Genomic DNA, 19,531 nt, shown 5'->3' on the forward strand with positions numbered 1-19,531 from the left:
AATTGTTTTCTAAATTCTTATCCTTTCTGTTACATATTTAATGATCGATTAAATGCTTAAGTACACTATAAACCTACCAGTATAAAGGAAATAGCAAATGTAGATAAATAATCTCTAATTTATCTGTTTTGTAAGTTAAGGACTGATTTATCAAATCTCCTCAAAATTAAACCAGAAGAAATTATTTTGGCTTCAGCTTTAAAGAGTCATTGGTAGAAGTTAATCAGATCATCCAATCACAAAATAAACTGATAATAAAAGGTCTGCATAACTTAGTGGTGTAGCAGAAGAAACACTGGCCTAGTGTACTCTGGGGCTTCATTTTTTAAGGGATTTCTAGCTAAGCTGAGTTTAGATTTTTACCTGAGGGCAGGAGAGAAACACTCATGTGTTTTTAGTAGAAAGGTGACTGTGGCTGCCTTGTGGGGAATGAACTGCCAAACTGTGAGGCTAGGGCAGGAGTGAAAGGGTAATTTAATTGTTCAGGTGAGAAATAATGAGGGCCTTGAGGTCAGCTCCAACTCCCCACTTCCCCTCTACAAGCATCTCCAGAAGCAGAGACGTGAGGGCTGGAGAAGGGTGCGTAGGCAGGGGGGCAGAACGAGGTTCCCACCTCATGAGTACATCTTCCATAAGTGGTGCTTTAGGGGAAAACTGTAAAAGCCCTGGCTTTGCCACCTACGAACTGGGTGACCTTAGGCAGCTAATGAAAAAGTTCTATAAGCTGAGTATTTACTAAGTACCAGGTACTGCTCAAAGATCATTTTAAGTACATTTTCAATTTACTTAATCTCTTCATACCTTAATTTATTCATTAGTGAAAATAACAGTAATATCTAATTCCTGTGGCTGTTTTGATGATTAAGAGAGAAGTCATATACATGAAATAGCTTGGTAAACCTAACACATTGTGTTTTTCTTTTTTGAGATAAGGTGTCGCTCTGTCGCCCATGCTGGAGTGCAGTGGCGTGATCTCTGCTCACTTCTACTTCTGCCTCCTGGGTTCACCCGATTCTCCTGCCTCAGCCTCCCTCCCGAGTAGCTGGCACCACAGGCATGTGACACCACGCCTGGCTAATTTTTGTATTTTTTGTAGAGAGAGGGTTTTGCCTTGTTACCCAGGCTGATCTGGAGCTCCTGAGCTCAAGGGATCTACCTGCCTCAGCCTCCCAAAGTGCTGATATTACAGGTGTGAGCCACCCTGTCCAGCCAGCCTTACACATTTAAAAATAGTATTCTGACCAGGCACAGTGGCTCACACCTGTACTCCCAGCACTTTGGGAGGACTGCTTAAGCCCAGGAGTTTGGGGCTGCAGTGAGCTATCACTCCACCACTGTACTCCAACCTGGGTGACAGAGTGAGACCCTGTCATAAATAAATAAATAAATAAATAAATAAATAAATAAATAAATAAACTTTCCTAATAAGTATTTTTTTTTATAAATCTGAAAATGATACGATTATTTTCTTTTCAGCCCCCCCCTTTATTGGAGACTACACAGATTGATCACCTCACACTTACTTGTTAAAATGACTGTTACTAAAAAGATAAGCCAGGTGTGGTGGCTCATGGCTGTAATCCCAGCGCTTTGGGAGGCTAAGGTGGACAGATCACTTGAGGTCAGGAGTTCGAGACCAGCCTGGCCAACATGGTGAAACTCTGTCTCTACTAAAAATACAAAAATTAGCCAAGCTTGGTGGCAGGCGCCTGTAATCCCAACTACTTGGGAGGCTGAGGCAGGAGAATTGTTTGAACCCGGGAGACAGAGGTTGCAGTGAGCCGAGATCGTGGCACTGCACCCCAGCCTGGGTGACAAAGTGAGATTCCATCTAAAAAACAAAAACAAAAACAAAACAAAACAAAACAAACAAACAAAAAAACAAGATAACATGTGTTGGCAAAGATGTGGAGAAAAGGGAACCCATGCACACTGTTGGTGAGAAAGTAAGTTAGTACAGCCATTATGGAAAATAGTATGGTGGTTCCTCAAAAAAATTAAAAACAGAACTATCATATAAGCCAGCAATCCCTCTAATGGGTATATATACAAAGGAAAGAAAATCAGTATGTCAAAGACACATCTGTACTCTCATGTTTATTGCAGCACTATTCATAATAGTCAAAATATGGAATCAACCTAAGTGTCTATCAACAGATGAACAGATAAAGAAAATACACTATATACACACAATGGAATACTATTCAGCCTTGAAAAAGGAAATCCTGTCAGTTATGACAACATGGATGAACCCAGAAGACATTTTGTTAAGTGAAATAAGCCAGGCACAGAAAGACAAATACAGCATAAGCTCACTTATATGTGAAATCTAAAAAATCAAGCTCACAGAAGCACAGTAGAATGGGGCAAGAGGAAATGGGAAGATGTTGGTCAAAGGACACAAAATTTCAGTTAGACGAGAGGAATAAGTTCAAGAGATCTATGGTACAATATGGTGACCATAGTTAATAATAATGTATTGTATACCTGAACATCACTTAAAGATAGGTAAGTATGTGAGGTAATACATATGTTATATAGCTTGATTTAGCCATTTTACAATGTATACATATTTCAAAGCATCATGTTGTACACCACAAATATATGCAATTTTTGTCAATTTAAAATAAAGAAAAAAGAAAAAATTCTTTCTAGCATTGCCTATTAAAAAGAAGAAAATGAAAAAGAAAAAAGACAGTTATTGATTATCGATTTTTGTATTACAAACCATAAGTCATCGCCATGATGATCCTTCACCTACTAGAACACTGTAAATAATGGCGTCATGTGGCTAAGATAATAACTGTTTCCAGAAGACTAGTTTATTCACTTATACTTCTACTTGAAAATGGTTCTAAGAAGCAAAAGCTAATACATGCCTTCATGGCTGTAAGATAAGGCATAAGGAGGACCTTTCCATCATCATCCGTGAACAAACTTAAGCATTATGGCCATTCTAAAGGAGCTGATGTCTAATGTTCATTTCCAGGCAATCCACCGGCAGTAGGTAAGCACAGCTTCTACTCAAATTAATGAAAATAGTGATGAGCAACTATGTGGGACAGTAGTTTATAGTCACTAACCATCAGTTAACACAGATTAGTGTAAAGAGAAAGCAACTAAAAAACTAAGGTTTATTTTTAAGTTTAAAAGAATTAACTTTATAGTAAACAAAAGAAAACTTGATCAATACATCAAAGGTGTGAAAAAAAGTAGAAGCATAAAAATCAAAGTTTTAATTCTTTTTAAGTGCAGGACTAACTTTATAGGAAATAAATTAAAATTTGATGAACAAATCAAAAGGCATAAAAAAAAGACTTAAGATCGATAATCAAATGAAATATGTGAATCTTGGTAGATCTTCACTCAAACAAGCCTACTATAAAAGTCATTTTTGGGAGAGTCAGGGTAATTTGGGTATTAGATGATAATATGGAATTATCATTGTTAGGTGTCATTACAGTATTATGGTTATGTAAGAAAATTTCCTGAATTTATAGTGCCATGCTAAAATATTTAGGAATTGGAATGCCATGATTTGTGGTATCTGCTTTGAAATACTTCAACAAAGAAAATAACATCAACCAGGCACAGTGGCTCATTCCTATAATCCCAACACTTTGGAAGGCCGAGTTGGAAGAATCACTTGAGCCCAGGAGTTTGATACCAGCCTGGGCAGTGTTGTGAGACCCTATCTCTCAAAAAAAAAAAAAAAAAAGCCAGGTGTGGTAGAATACACCTGTAGTCCCAGCTATTACTCAGGAGGCTAAGGTAGGAGGATCCTGAGCCCAGGAGTTCGAAGCTGCAGTGAGCTATGATCACACTACTGCACTCCAGCCTGGGCAACAGAGCAAGACCCTATCTCTATTTCAAAAAAGAAAAAAAAAAGAAAAGAAAGTAACATCAGTGAGACAAATAACGAAATGTTAACAAGTGATGGGGTACAGTATACTATTCTCTCTATTGTTATAAATTTTTAAAAATATTTTAAAATAAAATTACATTTTTTAAAAAGGGGGAAAGAAAGCCTTATAAAATATCCCATCCATCCATCCATCCATCCACAGAGTTGTAATAAGGTTGGTTACCTGAGTCAAAGAACGAAATGGCTAAGACCAAGTTTATCTTAGGTTATAAAGACACCTGAGGAAATTTTTCATATTGTCTTTGTCAGACAAATTGTATAATGTAGGCAAGATGAGTACCTCCCTTACATTTTGCTGGCAAACTATCAAAATTCTCCACAATGGAGCTGAAGTGAGGGATGGCCGGAGGTGAATTATAAAACAGCTTTACAACTGCATTAAGGCTATGAGGAGAAGACGGGCACACACCAGTCAAGTCTGTCCCTTCCACTCTCTGACCTAGACCCAATGAGCTCATTAGGTTCCATTTTAAGAGAAGGTGAATTTTGTCCCTCCTTAATGGGGAAGTCTTTACAAAGTCTCTCACATTGTGGGTTACTTTTTCAATTGCTATTTTCAACAACAAAGTTCCTCATGGAAGAAAATATCTCAATTATTGCAAATTTTAGATACTTATGAAGGTCATTGCTAAAAAGTAGCAATAACCTTGCTTTATAAAGTAGAAAAAAATTATAATATGGTAATCATTCCTGAGAGATTGAGCTCAAAGTGCAAGTATAGGATGTAGTTGTAAATAACCCTTTAATATTAAAGATCACTTTAAAAAGCAATCTGGCAAGTGGTTACTTTGTGGAGATTAGACATTCATCTACAAGAAGTACGGAAATAGGTACTTGTGGCTGGGAATACAATTTTTAGAAATAGTATCAGCTAAGGATCAAAAGCCAGCTTGTATTAAAAACAGCTTAGATGAAGTGAAGATGATGTGCTTTGCAAAATGCATTAGGTGACTCAAAAAGTGGCTCTAACAATGAACAGCTCTCCAACGTTGGCAATGGTTGTGAAGCTCGAGGCACGTTCTTTTCAGAAAGAAGGTGAGAGTGCTTTTGAGATAGGATGACCAAGAAGGTGAGAGACCTGGGGACACCTAGTTTGTAGAAGGCAAGACCTATACAGTAAGGACCTACAGGGTAAGATACAAATGGTACATAATAAATGTCTTTCCAAGTATTCGAAGAGCAGTTGTGTGGAAGCAGAGTTGATTTATTGTGTTTTTTACAGAGCAGAAATTAAATGAATGAATGGAAATTATATGGAGGTAGATATTTGGTTTAGTAACTGGATCTGTCCAACACTGAATTTGAAAAATCATGTGTAAGCAAAGGCTTCCTGACCAACTATAAGGAATGAAGTTGAGGCAAATTGCCTTTATGGTCCTTTTAATGATCAGATTCTATTATTTTATCAAATTATCTCCAAGCTGGCAACAAAGTTGATAACTGCATTTATTTTTTAAACATACAGTTGGCCCTCTGAATTTGTGTGTTCTGCATCCATGGACTCAACCAAACAGCAGATTGAAAATATTAGGAAAAAACAACTAATAAAAAATAACACTGCCACTATATATACACTGTGGAATACTACACAGTCATAACAAGGAATGAAATCATGTCTTTTGCAGCAGCATGGAGGCCAACATGAAATATAGGCCATTACCCTAAGTGAAATCATTCAGAAACAGAAAATCAAATACTGCATGTTCTCACTTATAAGTGGGAACTAAAGAATAGGTACACATGGACATACAGAGAGAAATAACAGACACTAGAGACTCCAAAAGCCGGGAAGAGGATGTTGGTTGAAAAATCACCTATTGAGTACAATGTTCACTATTCGGGTGACAGGTACACTAAAAGCTCAGATTTCACCACTACACAACATATCCATGTGACAAAACTGCACATACACCTTCCTAATCTCCAAAAATTTAAAAAATTAGTATATATATATGAAATCAGTGTGTATTTAGGCATCAAAAAATAACAATACCACAATAGAAAAATAATACAAATTAGAAAACAATACAGTATAACAACTATTTGCATAGCATTTATATTATATTGGGTTATTATAAGTAATGTAGAGATGGTTTAAAGTATACGAGAGAATATGTGTAGGTTATATGCAAATATGATTCCATTTTATATAAGGAACTTGAGCATCTGCAGATTTTGGTAGCGTTGGTGGTCCTGGAACCAACACTCTTTGGATGCCAAGGGATCATTATACTCTTTTCGTTTATCACATATTTTTTAACTGTCTGCTCTGTAAGAATCATTACATTAAGTGTTATGTATAAAAAAATACATAAAAATAATGATAGAAATATACAATCAAGGAAGGTTACATATATTCATGCATGTTAACATGTACCATAGCATGTATAACATACCATTCCTTGGCTGGACTTTGTCCTAAGGTTAAAGCAGATACATAATGAAGGCATGATCTAGTTAGAATTTTCATATTTTTCTAGGGTGTATCTTGATTGCCTTGTCTCTAGGCCAGACTATCGGCCTGTCCAAGAATAAATTGATTCATCCACAGTGAAGATATGAGTCAAATATTTTGGCTTTTCTATGAAGCTTTTCTTGGCTTAGACACAAGGCACTGGGACTTTGTCTTCCAATTTCCCAACTTGGGCTATCAAATCTTCTCAAAAACTGTTATACAAAGAATGAACAATGGGAATTATCCAACAGACCTTCCAAATACAACATCTAATAAAGCAACATTGGAATTACATAAAACTATTGGTCACTAACTTCTATCCTTGATCACAGGGAGATTGGTCAATAACACAAAGTAATCAGTTTGAAAGCAACCCAGCATAGCAAAACAATTCCAGGGCTAGAAGTACTAATGAAACACAACTCTTGGTATATGAAGCATCATAAACTTACCAAATACAGTGGAGGAAAAGCTGAAAAATACTCTTGCAATATAATGATGCTTAATGATATAAATACAAGTAAAACATTAAGCTGAAAAAAAATCACATTTGAAAAAGGCACCTTCAAACACTTTTTAAAAATCACAAGCAGGGGCTGTATGAACCATTCAACATTTTTTCCTCAAATAATCTACAAATAAGAGTTTTCTCAGTTCTAATCTGAGAAGCTGACCTGAGATTGTTGGAAAAGGATGCTTTTTTCCGGGTTTATGCCGCAGGCAAGAAGAACAGCAGTCATGTCCAGGATGCTCTGCCGAAGGACAGCTGGGTCTTGGGGGACAGTAATGGAGTGGAGGTCAACAATGCTGTATAATACAGAGTCATATTCATCCTGTAACCTCACCCAGCTCTCAATGGCTCCCAGGTAATTGCCCAGGTGGAGGATTCCTGTAGGTTGAATGCCGGAAAATACTCGCTTCTTGCTGTCTTTCTGGAACGAAGGAAAACAAGCATATTTGCTTTTGACGCAGAATCCCATGAATCCTATGTCCATGTTATCATAGCTGTGGGAGCTAGTTATATTTTTGTAAACTACAATCTGACAGTCATCATCATCAATTTATTTTGTGCCTACTCTGTAAATCACTATGCTAGATGCTACTAGGGACAAAAAAATGATATTAAAAATGTTTTTGCACTCGAACATGTACAAATGCAAAGACATATAAGAAAAGATCTGTGGCCGAGAGTGGTGGCTCATGCCTGTAATCCCAGCACTTTGGGAGGCTGAGGAGGGTGGATCACCCGAGGTCAGGAGTTTGGGACCAGCCTGGCCAACATGGTGAAACCCCGTCTCTACTAAAAATACAAAAATCACCCGGGCATGGTGGTGCACCTTTAATCCCAGCTACTTGGGAGGCTGAGGTGGGAGAATTGCTTGAACCTAGGAGGTGGAGGCTGCACTGAGCCAAGATTGCATCACCGCACTCTAGCCTAGGCAACAGAGTGAGACCCAGTCTCAAAAAAAAAAAAAGAAGGAAAAGATCTGCATCCCCAAGAGCATGTGATCTAATTGGAGATAGAGGGTATTGTTTATGAAAAGATAAGCAAAGGTATAACATGGTAACATGATCATGACCAGTTTGGAATGATACAGAATAGGGTTCAGAGAGGAATTCCCAAGAGGAAAAGATAACTGAGGCTTGGTGGTCAATGAGGAAGCCTTCAGACATAGAATCAAATTTCACTGGAGATTAAAGGGGCCTCAAGGGTTTTTCATGTCATTTAATTTATTTTGCAGTTAAGGAAATGAAGGCCTTAGCATTAGTGCTAAAGGCTACTGCTATTGCCTTAAGATTTTTTTTATATTGTCGATATTATAATTTGGTGTATGAGATCTTGGGCTAGAAATTAGAAAACATACACTCTATTTCTAATATTACTTCTTAATAAGGCTATTTAAATTTTCTATGCCTTGGTTTCCTTTTACTTTTAATAAAATCATATTTGGGTTTTCAATTCTTCAAAAGAAAATTTTAATTCTACATAATTATTTAAATTATAAAAAGCATTTTTACCCTGGTCATATTTTCCCTTTGGTTTGTACTTTCTAATACTGAAGTTATAATAGGAAAATGAAAAGAAAAAAATGCAATACAAAGTAAAAAACCAATTGTTATTTTTCCCCTGAATTATTTTATAATAAATTCCACAGTGAAAAACCAAAAATGAGTATGTATCAATAAATATGCTGTAACTAAAAGGCTCTGAGAAAATAAAATGCATCATTATCATTTTTAACCACCACCACCACAACAAAACAACAATAGCAGCAATAATTTACTGAACAACTATGTTGGAAGCATTTATGCCCAGTGCTTTACATATATTAATGCATTTAATCCTTATAATACCTAATATGGTAGGCATATGAGAGACGTGAGGCTCACAGATTTAACTAGATTGCCCATGGTCACACAGCTAGTAAGTGGTGGAGTTGAGGTTTCAAGCCAGATATTGCTGACTTCAAAGCCCATGTATGTTCTCTGTACTAGCTACTATGCTTTGCTTAGCTACCATCTATTAAGACTTTATTATATTCGCTGTATTAATTTTGCAACTTTTCAGTCAGTTTAAAAATTTGCAAAATAAAAAATTACAGGGACAAAAAAGACCATTATTATACAGGTATCTTAGTGTATTATGAGCCAAGTTTCTCTAGTGTATATATCTAGGAGCAGAATTGCTGAGTCATAAGGTATGTTTATGTTTCTTCAATTGTAGTACTTCAATATGGTGAACTATTCCTAAGTATGTAACATTATACACTTTCTACCAAGTTCCTGTTCCATGTCCTCATCAACACTTGGTATTAGCAGTCTTTTTATTTTTAGCTAATCTGATGGAAATGAGGTAGAATCTCATTATGGTTTAATTCTCTTTGATTATTAAAGAAGTTGGGAACTCTTTTTATGATTATTACCTATTTTTACCTCCTCTTCTATGAAGAGCCTATTTAAATTATTTTGCCTGTTTTTCTCAGATTGGATTGTCTTTTATTGATTTCAGAATCTGTACATATTCTAGATGCTAATATTTTGTCAATTACATGTAGAGCAAATATTGTCACATTGTATGGCTGTCTTCTCTTTATATTATCTTTTGATAAAGTTATGTACTTAATTTTATGAATCAAATATATAACTTCTGATAACAGATTATTGTATCATAGAAATCTTTCAATACCCTGCAGTTATGAAGGTGCACGTGTGTGTGTGTGTGTGCATATATGGATATATACATATAGCTAGACACACACACATATGCATATAAAAAATGTGCGTGTGTATGCACTTTAAAATTTTATCTTTACTCTTCACATTTAGGTCTGTATCCATCTGGAGTTTTTTGCATATGGTGTGAAGTAAGCATCTAATTTCTTCTTTTTTTCCTGTATGAATATCTGATTATTCTAGCACCATTTATTGAAAAGACTGTCTCTTCCCACTGCTTTGAAATGCCATCGCCATCATAAATCAAGGATCCCTCTATGAAGAATCTGGTAAGGGTCTGGTCTTTCAATTCTGACTCATTAGTCTGTCTGTCACTGTGTCAGTATCACATTGCTTTTTAAAAATATGTCTTGGAACCTGCTAAAGTGAGGCTTTCCACCTTCTTTTTCTTCAAGAGTACTTTATCCATCCTTGGCCCTTTATATGTATCAATATATTTTAGAATCATCTTGTCAAGTCCCAAGAGAAGAAAAAAAACCTGTTTATTTTTTCCTTCTTTTTAGATTAGATTAGAAGCTGCAATTGTTGGTTGGGGTTGCTGACTGGGATCACACTGCATCTATAGATTGTTTCAGGGAGAACTGACATCTTATAATATTGAGTCCTCCAATCCAGGAAGCCACAAGCCATGTTAAGTCTTTTTTATACCTAATGCTAGCTCCTGAGAGCTAATCTACTTTTGATATGTGAGTGCCAAGGCTACTTAAATTTGGCACTTCCTTTTCCCCAAGTATTCCAACTCCTACAAATATAGTCTATTTTCCTCTCAACTCCTAAGATGGTAGGCCTAAAATAGAATGCTACATCATAGTTCCATGGTCCAGAATTGTGCTCGATCCAAGAACTGAGGAGGAAACCCAAATGATTTGTGGCTCTAAGGATATGAAAAATATCCTTCAGGTAATTGAGAACAAACATAATCTTACACTCAAAATCACAAACGCACATATAAAAGGCTTTCAAGTGATGAAATCCCCAAATCATAATCTAGAAACAATATTTTTAAAATAATTGCTACTTGAGAATTGAGAGAGAGAAGTTAGCATAGAATGAGTACCTATTAGTGAGGCTTCCTCCAGGACCTAGGGACCTTAACCAGCTCTGGATTCCTGATATGGGAATAAGCAAAGGAATTTTCAGTGCAGTAAGAAATGATTAATGGGCTTTAGGGACTGATTGATGAAGAGAGAAAGCAAAGCAGAAAAACAAACTCTGAAGTTAATAAATGGAAAGGAAAAAAATACCATCCTGAAATACTTGACCTAGGAAGATAAGGGACTGTTTATGGTAATGTAAAGGGTTATAAAGACTAGGAATTTTAAGTTGAAAATAATAGGAATATTTTCACATATATTCCTCCATCTTCAAACTCAGAAATTATTCCCCAGGAGAAATGGAGAAAACAAATTCTTGAGAAAACTAGAAGAGAAAAGCACCAGAGAAGAGACTGTGGGAAAAAAGTATTGTGACCAGTGGGAATGGGTTAGAAATGATCTAATATTTCTTTTCCATTCTCTAGTTCCTGGGATTCTATACATTAGCGCAGAGGGAATTATATTATCAAGCAATGAGACCAACGAAAAGTGTTTTGTTCAATTTTCAGGGCGCTGTTAAAAAAATACAGCCTCTAAATGGGAACTGGATACCTGGTCTTAAAAACATACAGAGAGCGTCCTGCTCTTCTGCAGTAAGTTTATGTTCCCGTCTATTCCCTCTGCAGGAGTCAGCAGGCGGCCTGATTGCATGGCAGGGGAGACATGCCAGGTACCATGAAATCATGGGGTTGGAATGTGGAGTTTGGGTGGTGGGAGGATGGGGGTTCTGTGTTCAAAAGCACTAGAGTTAGAAAAGAATGAAAACGAAAGGAGCTTGGGCTTCCCATGGGTTTGGACAGGAGACAAACCACAAAGAAAACAGCTTCTAGCCTAGCCCACAGGCATTCATTCAAGGGGAAGCCTGGAGCATCAACCTACAATTCCATCACAGTATGCAGAGGATTCAAAAAGAAGCATGTTAGAAAGTAGGTCTTCATTTCATTTCAGGCATATTTCCTTGGTAAACACCACTTCCAGCCTATACATTTATTGGCTCATTTTTATAACAGAACCAGCATTACCAAATCCCTGGGGAGCTTCAGCTCGGGGATTTGACATATACCAGAAGAGAGGGTGGGTATTCAAATCAAAGGTAGAGGATACTTATTTTGACAGACATAGCTGAAACTATTCCTGTTGTAAGGTACTGAGCACATCCAAAATGTGTAATTTCCTTAATTTTCTTACTGTACTCAAAAGCAATGGAAAATTCCCAAGTTATTAATTATGGCAAAAGAATTTTTGTGATTAGGAGAGCTTCTGTCTTTAATTTCAAGTGACTAAGATCCATCAAAAGAAGGCTGCCTACTAGCTTTGAAACACTTTCAGCTTCAGTACAGTGGTGAGAAACAAAGACTTCAACTAAAGATTTCAAGACTCTTCTTACAAAGTCCTGCTTGTATCCAGCTGTAACAGCAATTGTTCATTCATCACACTTGTTTTAACTACAGTCAAAGGTAAACCACAAACTTGGCTCAATGGCCACACTATGTCTTATTGGTTACATAAATGGCATTTTATCACAGATTGTAATAAAAAAGTATTCAATAACATTACCAGCCAATTGGGATGAAAATCTCTTTCTATAAGTCTATGTATTCTCCTAATTGTATATAAATTTTAAAATATTGTTTAAAGCTGTCACTCCTTAACTCTGTTAGTGTTTCTCAATTCTATCATTTACATTGCCCTACTAGTTCAATCCTACGTTCCTGAAATTATCTTCAACATTTTCTTGAAAATGCCTCTATTGGCAATTAAGGATTGAAGAGCTGAAACAGAGAAGACCCGGTGTGGCACTGGTGCTCTTCTGAAGGTTTGGCCATGCCTCAGCGTTGTTCTGCTATAGTCAGCTCTTTCCTCCAGAAAGCACTGGAGAGTCCAGGTCTGTTAAGAAATGCTCACTCAGCACCAAGAAAAATGGGTTCATTTCTGCTTAGAAATAAAACCAGATGCTCAGACCCAGGAATCAATAGAGTAAATATTAATTCAGTAAAAGATAAAGAAGGTCCTACATCACCTCCAAATAAGAAAAAATATGTAGGCCAACAATTAAAACTGAAGGAAAAATATTTTTAAAAAGAAAGAAAAAGGAGTGACTAACCAATTAGACTGTGAGCTCCTTAAGGGCATAAATGATAAGCACTTAATATGTATTGTTAGCTCAGTAAAAGAGTTTAAAAGGAATCAATTTAATTCTTAAAAATATTCCCCACAGGCTTATTTAAGCCATTTTCAAATTTCAAGAATTACACATCTATTTTCCTTATATGCGCTGTACCTACCATCCTTCTATCATGTGATGGAATGCTTTTGCAGATGTATTTTCCTTCTTGTGATTAAATTTAGCTATTAGAAACATGCCCTTTCATGTACTTCACTCATGTAGTGAAGGTAGGAATCATAGGCATCATTTTCTAGGGAAGGACACTGCTAAGTTAAACAATCTGTATAAAGTCACAGGCAGGTGAATCAGATCTGGATCTGAGCTCTTGCCACTGGACTCCAAGTTCTATATTCCTTCCATCACACTGAACTGAATGCAATGTAGAACTTCTTGGCTTCAAGCATCCCACTCCCACCCAACCCCTCTCCCCAACACACTTCTCAGAAGAGGAAAGTGTACCATGGAGATGTTAATCAAAAGGCCAAGGGCACACAACTAGTGGCACAGCTGGAGCCAGAATTCAGAACTCCAGTGCTCTGCCCACCACACCACATAATGTTCTTCCCCAGGTGCCATGTTTTGAAGGTGTGATCCCCTCAAAATTCAAATTGAAAATCCCCACTGTGGTAGTATTAAAAGGTGGGGCCTTTTAGGAAGTGATTAAGTCATGAGGGTTCTGTCTCATGGGTGGATTAATGCCCTTATAAAAGAAGCTTCAGGCTGGGCATGGTGGCTCACACCTGCAATCCCAGCACTTTGGGAGGACAAGGCAGGTGGATCACTTGAGGTCAGGAGTTTGAGACCAACCTGGCCAAAACGGTGAAACCCCGTCTCTACTAAAAATACAAAATTTAGCCAGGCGTAGTGGTGGATGTCTATAATCCCAGCTACTCGGGAGGCTGAGGCAGGAGAATCACTTGAACCCGGGAGGCAGAGGTTGCAGTGAGCTGAGATAGTGCCATGGCACTCCAGCCTGGGTGACAGAGAGCAACTCCATCTCCAAAAAAAAAAAGAAAAGAAAGGAAAGATTTAGAGAAAGTATACACTGTTTTGTCCTTCCACCCCCTCTACCATGTAAGGACACAGCATTCCTCCTTGCTGGAGGATGCAGCAACAAGGCGCCATCTTGAAAGCAGAGAGCAGCCCTCACCAAATACCAAGGCTGGTGCCTCCCTCTTGAACTTCCTAGCCTCCAGAACTGTAAGAAATAAATATCTGTTCTTCACAAATTACCCAGTCTGTAGTATTTTGTTATAGCAGCACGAGTGAACTAAGACACCAGGTTTTTAATTTTATACTGTTCTTTTCTTCTGTAGCTATTTCTTTTGTACCTAAACATCTCTTTGGGCTATTTTCTTCAGGTCTTTTATTCTGTCTCCCCAGCAGGAAGAAATGATAAAATATAAAGTCATGACACTTTGGCTCCCAGGAAGGATTACATCATCACCTCAGGGCAGCTAATCTATATTTAAATGCAAAGGTTGTAAGTAAGTAAAGAATAAGGAGGCATGTCTTTTTTTGTCTTAGAAAGAAGCTTAAAACTAAATTAACAATTATCTAAACATGACATAAATAATTAGAAAATTAAATGTAGTGCAAAATATTTTAATTCCTAATAACACTACTTGCTAAACCAAATCAGCAAGTGTCATATTCTTGCCATGACATACTAACACAGCATATTATTATCTTGAACAGGACAGTAAGTACAGGTAATAGATCAAGAAGCACTACAATTTTAAAAGTATAAAAAAGATATAAAATGTTTAAAAAATTTAGTCTTTCCTCATAAGATTTTTTATTTATTTTTTTTGAGACAGAGTGTCTCTCTGTTGCCCAGGCTGGAGTACTGTGGATGATCAGAGCTCACTGCAGCCTCAAACTCCTAGGCTCAAGCAGTCCACCCACCCTCCCAAGTAGCTGGGACTAGACGCACACACAACTACATCGGCTCATTTTTTTTTTTTTTTGGTATAATTCTATTTATATGAAATATCCAGAATAGGCAAACTCATAAACAGGAAGTCAGTTGGTGGTTGCTAGGGACGGGGAGGAGGGAGGAAATGGAGAGTTCTTGTTTAATGGATTCAGGGTTTCATTTTGGGATGATAAAAAATGTTTTGGAACTAGACAGAGGCGGTGGTTACACAACATTGTGGATGTTCAGTAACAAATGTCACTGAATTGTTCCCTTTAAAATGGTTAACTTTATGTTATGTGAATTTCATCTCGATACAAATAAATAATAAATATATTGCAAGGAAAAAATTTGGAAAGAGGTCTATCAAACAAAAAAGTTGTAATGAAAAAGAAAAGACATTAAACATTTTTTTAAACAGGAGGTTTTGGGCATGGAGCTGGTTGATCTTAAAAATCCTATCCCATTCATTCACATCAAGCTGTCCAAACCTAGTAACTGGAAAGGTCCCACGATGCTGAGCTCTAAACATCAAACACAAAACTAGAATTCTAGAATTATCTGGTATTTTCCCTTTCCTGAAAATTCCATCTTCAATTGGGTCTATGGGTTCAAGAGCCATATTTATGAATCAAAATTCAGGACACATACTCTGGTTCAGGGACAATGAATGGTACGAAGAATATCCAGGATATGTAGCTGTTGAAACTGCAGCCCTCTCAATGACTCTAATACTCAAGGGGTTAAAAGAATCCAGCCCTAGGAGTTTTAGATACAAAAATAGTCCAACTGAATTTGACTGCGTTTAAAAAACATAATTATTTCCAAATCTACTGAGCAGTTCAACAGTCTTCAGTGACGCCTACAGTCACTGGAATTCAAAGACTCCCGCTCCCGGCAGCGCCGGGTCCTTTTATGCCTATGGGATTTATTTCGGCTCCTACTTCGACTTCTATGACTACGCCCTTCAGAACGCCCGTTGTACGGGCTAGAAAGTGTGTCTGAGCTCCGCCCTCTGTCCTTATCCCTGGTCTTTTCTTCTCTTGCCTCCCTCCTGCTTGAGGACCTGTGCTCGTGCTTGGGTTTCTCCTTCTTCAGCTCCCTCCCTCGCTTCACTGCCCAACCAGAGTAGGCAGTCCTGGCCTTGGGGAGCTTCCGCCCCTCCCTAGGCACTGACTTCTGAGCTCTCTCCTAGTTCTTGCTGCTGTGCTTCTTAGGGCCAGGGTCATCCTCTTCCTTTACTGTCTTGCTTCTGGGTGACGAAGAGGATGGTTGCTCTGCCTGTACCTCCCAGTCAGTTGTCTCTTTTTCTTTTTTCCCTTTTTGTCTTTTTTTGCGCTTTTTTGTTGGTTTTTCATCTTCAGAGCTCTCAGACAAACTCGGTGAGGGGGTACGAGCGCCACAGCCCTTCTCCTGGAGCTCTTTGGTCACATCATCCATTTCTTCTGAGTCCTTAGGAACCTAATAGTTAGACAGATGGTTCCACTCGGATAGTTCTTCCTTTGATCTTGATCCCATTAAAATTGTCAACGGCCAGAATTGTGCTCCTGCTGGTCTTCGTAGCAGAGGAAACAGAATCCTTTGGATTTCCCAGTCTTCTTGTCCCACATGAGATTAACAATCTCCCCATATTGTGAGAACACACAGATGATGTCCCCTTCAGTCAGCTCATAAGGAAGCCCTCTCAGGAAGATCCAGGCACTGTCCTTGTACTCGGAGTGCCAGGACACCTTATTGGCCACCCCAAGCTGGACCTCTCACTCATTCAGCTCATTGATCAGCTTCACCTTAGTTAAAGGGTTCATCTCCGTGGGCTCAAACTCAGCGTTCAGTTATCAGTGCCCAGGCAAGGCAGCGTGGCACATACCCTGGCTAATTTTTTAAATTTCTCGTAGAGGCAAGGTCTTGCTATCTTGCCCAGATTGGTCTCAAACTCCTAGCCTTAAGTGATCCTCTTGCCTTGGCCTCCCAAAGTACTGGGATGACAGGTGTGAGCAATTGCACCCAGCTTTCATAAGAAAATTCTAACATTGATTTTCAAGTGTTCATTCTTCAAGAATGATATGATATTTTCATTATCTCTTGTGGCCAACTAAAGGCTTATCATACCAACAATTATCACTGCTCACACATTCACATCAACACCTGCCTGATTCCCCTCTTCAGCTGATTATCTGAGAACGTTTATCCTTTGGCCAGCAGCTGAGAGATGTGGCTATCCAGACCAAGTCGTCAGACTGTTACCAAACATGTGAGGATTAATTACAGTGGCTTTAATGCTTTTCTAACTGTATACCTTTTTTCAAATATAATATTCTTAGATGTGCCTAATAAGTGGAATTGTCCAAAGAAAAGCTTGAGAGGTGGGTGGATAATAGCAGAGTCAGTGGGTGAGCTCTGGTGGGTCCCTGACTGCTCTTTTGACCTCACCCCAGTCAAGCACAAAGGGGGCTTCTCAGAGCACAGTCTGAAAACCACTTTCAGACATTTTCAAAGTATTAATATTTTGTTGAAATTGAAACTGTCTTCCTCAGGGTATTGGGGAATATACAGGAGAAGAACGATACTAAAATATGGGATAGAGGTGCAAATATCACATATGCTGACTTAGCATAACTCTTCTCATTTCTTCCTCTGAGACAAGACTCTGACTTTGTGGGATGGTCAATGCCCTTCCCAGTCATTCTCCAATCACACCACCTGGGGAACTCAGCTGACTACTTGCCTTTTTTCTGTAGAGTACTCCCCTCTGCATTCACACTCTTCCACCATCCTAGAATGCCCTTTAACCGCTTTACTGCATGGGGGAACTCCCCTTGGTCATTAAGCCCTAACAATCTCTCACTGATTCTGCGACTCTTAAACATGCTTCTTCCTCCTACCAAACACACCCACACCTGCTCCATGCTCCACCACACACAGCCTCAATGTCTCTCTTTCTCTCTCTCACTCAGAAGAACAGATGCCTCCTTCATCAATTCTTCATTATTGCACATAGCACATTGGTAACTTGGTAAATTTTTTTTATTTGTTCCATAGATATATTTTCCCGCCTAGAATATGAGTTATTCTAGGGCAGGGACTATCTTTTCCCTCTTTATATACCCAGTAAATAGCACAGTGCCAGGTACGTTGTGGTCCCCTAATATATGTTAACTGAATCATGACAAATCCTTTCTCCCATACTTTAGTTCCAAATGTAAAGGGTGTAACTATAAAAAAATAAGCCAAATGTTTCAGTTGCAGGCAATTGTTAAACAAGTTATGTTCTAACAGTTTGTTTAAAAACTGGTTCTTTGAAACTCAGAAATTGGATTCTTTAAATGGGAAGCAGACCATCAAAGTCTCTTTGAGCCTACAATATTCTTGAAGAATGGTATTAACAGCATGATTTCAGCTGTACCTAACCAGCATCCATAAAATTGTTTCTGTAGGAAAGTGCAATCCGAGGTCCATTTTGGACACCAGAAATCTATTCAGTGGTGGCTTTGATTTTATATTCGAAAGGACTTAAGGGGAGCAATTATGCATGCAGAGGAGGTTGTATCTGCATATACAGTAAATTCTTTTTAGTTAGATTGTATGATTACTTTGAGGTGGGGTAACAGGTTAAACATCTTCATGCATTAATTGCCTTTCTTATTGATATTGTATGGACTGTCAGAGGCAGCAGCCCTGGCCACTGCTGGTGGAAAAGTAAAGAGCAGAAAGAAGGTGAGAGGAAGGGATTAGAGCAGAGGCTCTCAAAGTGTGTTCCCAGTACCAGCAGTAGCATCATGACTTGGGAACTTGTTAAAAATGCAGTCTTGGGTTCCAACCCAGACCTACTAAATCAGAAATTCTAAGAGTGGGACTTATCCAAGAAGAAGAAATGAGAAAATTTATGCGACCCGGGCTTTAACAAGCGTCTTCAGTGATTCTGATGTATGCTCAAGTTTGAGCGAGGTTTTTGGGCACAAATAATCTATTCTTAAAATTCACTTCAATGGCAGAAAATGAGGTACAGATAAAAACATTATGAATGAAAAAGAGAAGGTCCCTTCTAAGCCAACAGTTCTCAATCTTGGCTGCACTGCAATCACTTGGGAGCTTTAAAAAATACTGATGCCTGGGCACCACCCCCAGAGATTCTGATTTAATCAGTCTGGGATTTGGCATGAGCAATGGGAGTTTTAAAAGCTCCCAGGTGATTCTAACATGAAGCAATGAATGAGAAACCACTGTTCTAAGCCAACTGCTACATAATTATCTTCCAAAGCTGCCAACCTGCTAGGAAACACTGAAACACACACACACACACACACACACACACAAACACACACACAAATAAAAGGACTAAAAATATGAGGAGTAAGTTCACTTGCTAGTAATTTACATTTCAAGGTAATGAAATCTCTAAGGCAATGATTTAATCATGTATAGGCAGAGGCCCCTTTGGCTCCCAGCAGTTTGGATATTACATGCAGCAGCCATGGAGGACAGAAGATTATGAAGCTGTGGTCATAGCCTCTATGCTGGTGAGAGAAGACACCTGTAACAAGTAGGCATGCTATCTTCGATGGCTAGGTAGACTTACTTGGCAAAGTCGAATTCCATAAATCTCTATGGCTCAGGGATTCAGAAAGCATATATAGCCTGGACATCACCAAGGAAGTAATACCACTGAGGAGTGTTCAACATCAGTAATGGACTGGAGACAAAATTATCTCTGCATAGAGATATTGTTTTTACCCATATC

The 19,531-nt window shown here is 38.2% G+C and overlaps 1 protein-coding gene and 1 pseudogene across 6 annotated transcripts in view; both read right to left on the minus strand.

Moving 5' to 3' along the window:
• The window catches only part of WARS2 (tryptophanyl tRNA synthetase 2, mitochondrial), a 116,222-nt gene that overhangs the window by 43,809 nt on the left and 52,882 nt on the right, over window positions 1-19,531 (minus strand). For 4 of the 6 annotated variants that reach the window (XM_063624720.1, XM_063624725.1, XM_063624719.1 and 1 more), the window contains exon 2: window positions 7,055-7,312. The exons of 1 other annotated variant lie outside the window; for it this stretch is intronic. In XM_063624720.1, the coding sequence (XP_063480790.1) occupies window positions 7,055-7,312 (258 nt within the window). The remainder of the gene's footprint in view (window positions 1-7,054; window positions 7,313-19,531) is intronic. One more of the 6 variants, XM_063624721.1, reaches the window with a different exon arrangement.
• Window positions 15,646-16,706, minus strand: LOC134734673 (RNA-binding motif protein, X-linked 2-like; annotated as a pseudogene).

The sequence above is a fragment of the Symphalangus syndactylus genome, chromosome 12, assembly GCF_028878055.3.
Source record: "Symphalangus syndactylus isolate Jambi chromosome 12, NHGRI_mSymSyn1-v2.1_pri, whole genome shotgun sequence".
In the NCBI taxonomy this organism is placed as follows: Eukaryota; Metazoa; Chordata; class Mammalia; order Primates; family Hylobatidae; genus Symphalangus; species Symphalangus syndactylus.